At 36.3% G+C, this 6,805-nt stretch overlaps 1 protein-coding gene across 11 annotated transcripts in view; it reads right to left on the minus strand.

Moving 5' to 3' along the window:
* LOC128872399 (myosin heavy chain, muscle) overlaps nucleotides 1–6,101 on the minus strand; it is a 73,059-nt gene extending 66,958 nt beyond the window's left edge. For 10 of the 11 annotated variants that reach the window (XM_054115038.1, XM_054115041.1, XM_054115040.1 and 7 more), the window contains exon 1: nucleotides 531–956. In XM_054115038.1, the coding sequence (XP_053971013.1) occupies nucleotides 531–737 (207 nt within the window). In that variant the 5' untranslated portion in view covers nucleotides 738–956. Of the gene's footprint in view, nucleotides 1–530; nucleotides 957–5,747 lie in introns of those variants that run through there. The other variant, XM_054115042.1, reaches the window with a different exon arrangement.
* Between the last annotated feature and the right edge of the window lie 704 nt (nucleotides 6,102–6,805).

The raw sequence follows: 6,805 nt of genomic DNA on the forward strand, positions 1-6,805 counted from the left end.
TATATATATATATATATATATATATATATATATATATATACAAATTTTTTTGTAATACAAATAAAAATATTAATCTTTAAAATAAAACTCTTACCCTGTTCAAGATATACATACGTATATAGGTATACGTACAATTCATATATATATTCATATATATAAATATCATAAATATTCATGTATATATATACGTAGAATTTTAATTTGATTTGACATGCGGCTTTTGAGATAGATCGCGTTAACATATTTATTGATTAACCCAACAGGACGGCCCGTTATATGTACGGTTATAACTTTGGCAATTTCGAAATTCTTTAAATACAATCCGATAGAAATATTTTAACGACGACAAGTAACAATAACATAAAAAAAAGAAGAATATTGTTTAAACCCAAAATAAAAGAGTATCCTCTTAACTTCATTGCAACCCAGAAATAAAGCGTCGAGGACGCTTGCGACGAAAAATAAAAAAAAAATGGCGGAAGTAAAAACTGTAGCGGCGCATTTGATAAAAAAGTGAAGAAGAAAGTTACCTCGCCGCCAGGCAATCCGACGGTGACGACATCACCCTTGGTAGCCTTTATTTCACCAAGGAGGTATCCTTCCTTCTCGTCGGGCACCCAGCACGCTTTCTTCGCATCGTACGGTTTCGTCTGATCGATTCTCTTCTGCTCGAGGGAAACGAAGAGGTACGGGGTTGGATCGGGATCCTCCCCGACTTGCGGCGTTGGTTTCGGCATCTTTCCCTCTTTCTCTTCGACTTGCTAATTAATTTGATTTATTGTAGCGATTACTCTTGTTCCCAAGAAGGCCTACGCGCCTTCTACGTCGTCGTTTTCCCACGTGTCGAAGGGGTGGGAAGGATTTCCTTCTTACTTCGTTTACTCGCTCTTCTCTTCTCGTTCCTTGGAGAATTCGGCGGCGGACGGACTACTTCTGGCGGCACGTTCTAAGCGGCCCTGCGTTACAAATAATCACCACCGTTATTTTCGCTCGATTGCACGCGTGCCAGTGGCAGCGCCGCCGCTGCGAGTGCGGTATACACTTTAACACGTTGATCGCCAGACTAATACTCTTGAAAATTTCTACCGTGTTTAAATTTTGTTTACAGACTACTGAAAACTACATAATCAAACATTTATCGTGGCATTTATTTTCGTGTCGTTATCGAAATTCAAGAATTTCATTCAAATTCATTTTCTTTGACGCTTAACTTTTGGAATGAATTTTTTGAGCTCTTCGGTGAAAAGCACTGTCACCCATATATGGGCGACGTAGCGATCAACGTGTTAAGGGGCTACGTACATACGTCTGGGAAGGCGAGAAATTCCGGCTTGTATCAGAATTTTTTCAACATTTTTATCAGTTTAGTTTTTAGACGTTTGGAACCGCACCTAATGTAGTAACGAACCAAGGGTCGATTTTTTTAGAAAATTCCATGAGCTTTTTGAATAGGAAATAGCTCAAGACGAGTTACCTCATTAACTCATTAACTCTCGTTAACAATAAGCTCACGCGATGTAACTCGTATTGAGCACAAGAACAAAATAATTTGACGAGTATACTCGCGCAGACCACCGAAAAAGTTTATTTAGATCTTTCTATGCCGATTCAATAAATTTCTAATACAATTTTCAGAAGTTGTACACGAACAAATTGTTCAAGTAACCCCATCATTTTTAGCTTTCCTAGACGTATGTATCTCGTTATAAACACCGTTACGCCGTCAGATTGTGACCACAGAATCGTATCCAATAATCTTTTAGTACATGACATGATAAGGAATTTTGAAGAGATGAATTTAAAAACCGAAGCAGCATAATCTGTTAATTTTCTTTCTTGTAACTTTTTTTCAAATTTTAGATAAACGAGTTTCTACGTTTAAAATTTCTATGTTTAGCGATTAAAAAAGACACCAATTAATGAAAGTTTATATATAATACTTTTGAAAAATAATCAAAAATAATCAAAAATAATCCAAATTCGATTATAGCATCGTTCCCGATGAAAATAAAAAAACAATCTTACAAACATATTTTGTATACATGATACGAGTTTTTCCTCCAATTGTACTTCTTTTTTAGATAGAATTATCTTGTTTATATAAACTTCAATACCTCTAGAAATATCTCCACGCTATTTAAATGCCTACGCCATTAGCAACATTCTTTATTTGAAAACTTTCTTTTAATTACATATCTTTTATACGCTAAAAGCATAGAAATTTAGATAAATTTAATATCTTTTAAACTTGAATTTTTATTTTGTTAAAATTCAAAGTGGAGCAATTTCTCTTAATTTTGGAATTGTACGTCTTAATAATTTTATTTCGGATTCGATAAATTTCTAAAAACTGTACTACATGATAATTAAATTTATACGAAATGAGTATTGGTCTTGTGTAAATTGTTTTGAGTACGATTTTTTGCTATTTCCACAGTTAAAACTATTTCATTTCTTTACAGAAACAGTGAACGATGATTCGTTTATATCAGATTTAATTAGAATTGGTTATGCAAATTTTTAGAATTATTAAATACGTAAAATATGTTCAGCATTTTGGATGGGCAGATATTCTTACGAGTAGCTACGGGTTTTTTAAATAAAAAACCATAAGTTTCTCTTCGTCTATAGTAATTGTCTCGCTAATATACGTATTTTCCAATGTACAGAGAATTAATTATCGAGTCAAAAGGTCAGTTATTGCGATTCAATTGCTTCGATTGCATCACGATACGGTAGCCATTGTCTAATGGCGAACGTGTTGAACGTTCTCTCAGACTTAATTAGGTTAATATAAAAGTTTTTATTTATCAATACCACCAAGACGTAGACCTCGTGTCCGAACGGTATTCGTTACTCGAATATTTATACCATTTATATTTATACCATTATTTATAATTTCCGTGTATGCCTTTTTGGAAGTTTCTGGCACCTATTCTCATTATTATATAATTTGTAATATTTCTTGTATGAGATTGCTAAACAGATTGTTACGACCTTAAAAATGTGTTCGAATAAGTAAGTCGATATTCGATTTAGTTACATAATTCGATCATTCTCTAAATTTTGAAGCAGTCCTTGATTTTCCAACAATTACGTTCGGATTAAAGTGACTTAATTTTACAACAATAAAACCGTCAACTAGTGAATCGTGTGCACGTTAAAATGCTTCAGATTTCTCAAAATATTGCTTGGAATTAAAAACAATTGCAAACGTTCAAGAATTTGCTGATAAGTTGATTTAATATATAGAATATTTGTTTGGATTTCATTTAATTGAACTACAAATCTTAATCCACGCCAACGCTACCGATTTGCTTTCAAGTTCAAACAGAATCCTGGATAGCTTATCTTATCTTATTAATTCCTATGACTGCGTATTTAAACAAAAAAACATTTCACGTTAACAATTTTAATATTTAAAATTTCAAACATCGAGTTGTCGAAGTATTTTAATATCAAAATTAATGTAACTAAATCGATCGAAAACAAATTAACAACGCAGATACGTTAATGTCTATCCAGAAATTTCTTTGCAACCGTCTCAATGTTAAGTTTACGTCAAGTAAACAACTATCGGAATATTAATCGAAACAGTTAGTTTTCCATATTAAATTTCGTAAGTTTATGCCGAATTTGTAAACGTGTGTGCGTTATGTAATCGTTTCACTATTTATAAGACTATTCCACGTGAAATTGATACAGTGGATATAGAAACTATTCGTACAGCGATCAATTTCCAAAAAAACTATGTGAAATTGTAATTTATTAACTTATTTTTTTATAAACAATGACATTCTACATATTCTTGGAAATCTCTAGAACAGATAGATTACAAAATAATAGGTATTTATGTGAGTTACAAAATTAACAAAAAAAGAACAATTAATAAAATCGATAGAAATGTCGAAGCAATAAGTATTCGCACGACTGTTTGATTTTTAAACCTTCATTAAAAAAAAAAAAAAAGAAAGAAATTTACATTAATTTATAAGTATATAATACTTCCTTCGTGGGATTTCCTTTTGATTTTATACTTACAGTAACTCTTCTAAGCATTAAATTAACTAAATTATTAGTTAGAAGTTAATAAGAAGTGGGATATTTTTCCATTTCTCTATTAGAGCCTTTTTTAAAAGTACTTTACTGATGTTTTCTAATTCATACGAAACAATAAATATTTGGCGTTAAGAGGATGTATTTCTGTCGTTCTTTTATTAAATTTACTATAGAATAATTCTATCTTAGAGATTTCCGAGAATACGTAAAATATCATTGATTATAAAAAGAGAAGTTAAGAGACTACAATTTCGCACAAATTTTGGGGGGAAATTGATCAGCGTACAAATAAATTCTACACCCACTGTAACTAATCGAAATCTGTGTGGTCAGAGCAGAGAAAAAATGGAGATCGCATTAGCATTTGTCCGACAACTAATTTTAGAACAAGAATCGATATATATCCATTTGGTTCCGTCATTTTTTCGAATCGTTCCGAACGAAATTAATAAAGAGCGAAATAATACGAAAGGAAACTCGACAACTATCGCAGTAAAGACCCAAAAAAATGGAATAATTCTAGAAAGTTAAGGTGAAGCTCGTAGGAACGAGGATGAAACAAAAACCGCACGAAATTATGTAACATAAAATGGACAATGAAAATGAATTCAGTCGAAGAGAGAAGTCTAAAAATAACAATGGTAACGGCGAGTTTACATTTCCGCTTTAGGGAAAAAGAGAGAAATCGATGGAACGCTACGTAAATACAGGAAAATTGTTGATTCGCCTGTAAAGCTGCGAATACGACTCCTCGAACAATATCCGAACGGAACAAAACTGTTTAAGAATAACGATAAACGACGAGACCAACGAATCACATCGATGAAACTAGACACCGTATTCCCAACCGGTCCAAAAAAAGCAACGTGCTTCCTGAATTACACGACGGAAACAAAATGGCGCACACTACACTTTGACGTCGTCCGAACTTATTTAAGGATCGCGCGTACGAATGTGTTTAAACACTTGGAGAAAACTATTTGAATTTCGTCCAAGTCGCTTAATACACCGAGGGAAAGAATCAGTGAAGAATAATTCACTGAAGAAATATCGTCCTCGCGATAAGACTAAACACGTCGCAGGAAATTCGAGACCGTTTCCTTCTTTCCAGCGCGAAGAAGAAGAACGAGGACGCCCGTCGCGACTCGAACTCGTCCCTCGAAAATTCATCGAACTTTATACATCTCTAGACGTTGCACTTTTCGAAAATTGAAAAAATATATATATATATATATGTATATATCGTCGGCATCAAGATCCCCTCGTATCTGGAAACACCTCAAAGTCGCACTGATCGTCCGATGTCCATCACCAATGACGTCACCGGTCCTTTAAAACTGACGCTCGAAGAATTCCACTGAGGTTTTATGTTCACGGATGATATCAGGGACGAGGAGGAAGTCGCGAAAGGGCGATCAGAAATCAATAGGAGAGAGAAGAGATGTATTCACTGTTCCGTTCACCAAAGTAAGGGCCACTCACGAAAATCGTCCCTTATTCGATACGATGTCAGTTCCTTAGCGATAGAATAAGGACTGCACCTCGAAACCAACGTTCGGTCACAGTTCGAGGCTCGGGCTCGATGAAAATCACTAGCAAATATCTGAACCGTATCCACAGGAGCTCCGATTTCCTCGACCAAGAGGAGAGATAATTACCGGCGATGAACCGCACTTCTCGTCTTTTACCTAACGAATCCTCCATAGAGAGGGACGGTTTGCAAGACTGGACCGATCACTAGGCGCAGGCTGTGGAGCAACGAGAACTCGGACAAAATCCCCTAGGTTCTTCTCACAACCACCGATATCTTTTTCGTTATACCCCTGATGTTTTCGTTCTTTTCGAACTTTCGACTTATTTCTTTCTTTTTTTTTTGCTTTTTGCTTTTTGCTTTTTGCTTTTTTTTTTTGTTCTCCGGGTACTCTGTAACTCTTCTATCCGTCTTCGTGCTTGTAACGCGCACGAGTTCTCCTTTTTCTCTCTTCTGTTTCCGTTTCGTTCGGCGAGGTGTCTTGGTGCTAATGTTGTCGCGTGATCAAAAGAAAGAAGAAAAGAAAAAAAAAACGAAACCTGACGACCAGGAGAAACACCGATGTGTTGCACTTACGTTAGAGAGCCGTTCTGTCGGGGAAACGAGCGGGGGCTCCCAATATAAGCGCGTGCAACGTGATCCTAGAATGTAACGAGCTCGACGATTGGTCGGCGATCTGGGCCAATACGGGACCGTGTTAGTTCATGGGCCAATCTACCTTTTTAGGTGGAGATGATACCAAAAGTGTGACAAGGGGTGGTCACGGAAAGCTACAACCGCCTTGCTCGGTCGAGTGAGATGAAAATAGACGTACGAGCGAGATAGGAAGGTACCTTCGACGGGCTCGTTTTCTGCCGCATCCGTTTTTCTTCCGCCACCTTCTCCTATTCCTTGAACCCTGTTCTACTCTTACCCGGTTGGTCCTGTCTATTATTCCCGTCGATAGCTTCTTCCTAGAGGAATTACGGGAAAACGGGGACGCCTCGCGTTAGAGCTGACCGATCGAACGGCGGAGACACCGAGCTTTCGATGTACACAGAAATCAACGGTCCACGTGGAAGACGCACGTGGCCGATGATAGCAGCTGCAAGCATCTTCGATGAGCAAACTACTTTGGCTTCTCTGTTGGCTGGGAATCTAGAAAAAAAAAAAGGAACGAAAAGAACGCGAACTTTAATGAATGTTAAGCCCATGCACGTCTCGTACTCCGGCCAC

This window comes from Hylaeus volcanicus, chromosome 2 (assembly GCF_026283585.1).
Source record: "Hylaeus volcanicus isolate JK05 chromosome 2, UHH_iyHylVolc1.0_haploid, whole genome shotgun sequence".
Taxonomy (NCBI): Eukaryota; Metazoa; Arthropoda; class Insecta; order Hymenoptera; family Colletidae; genus Hylaeus; species Hylaeus volcanicus.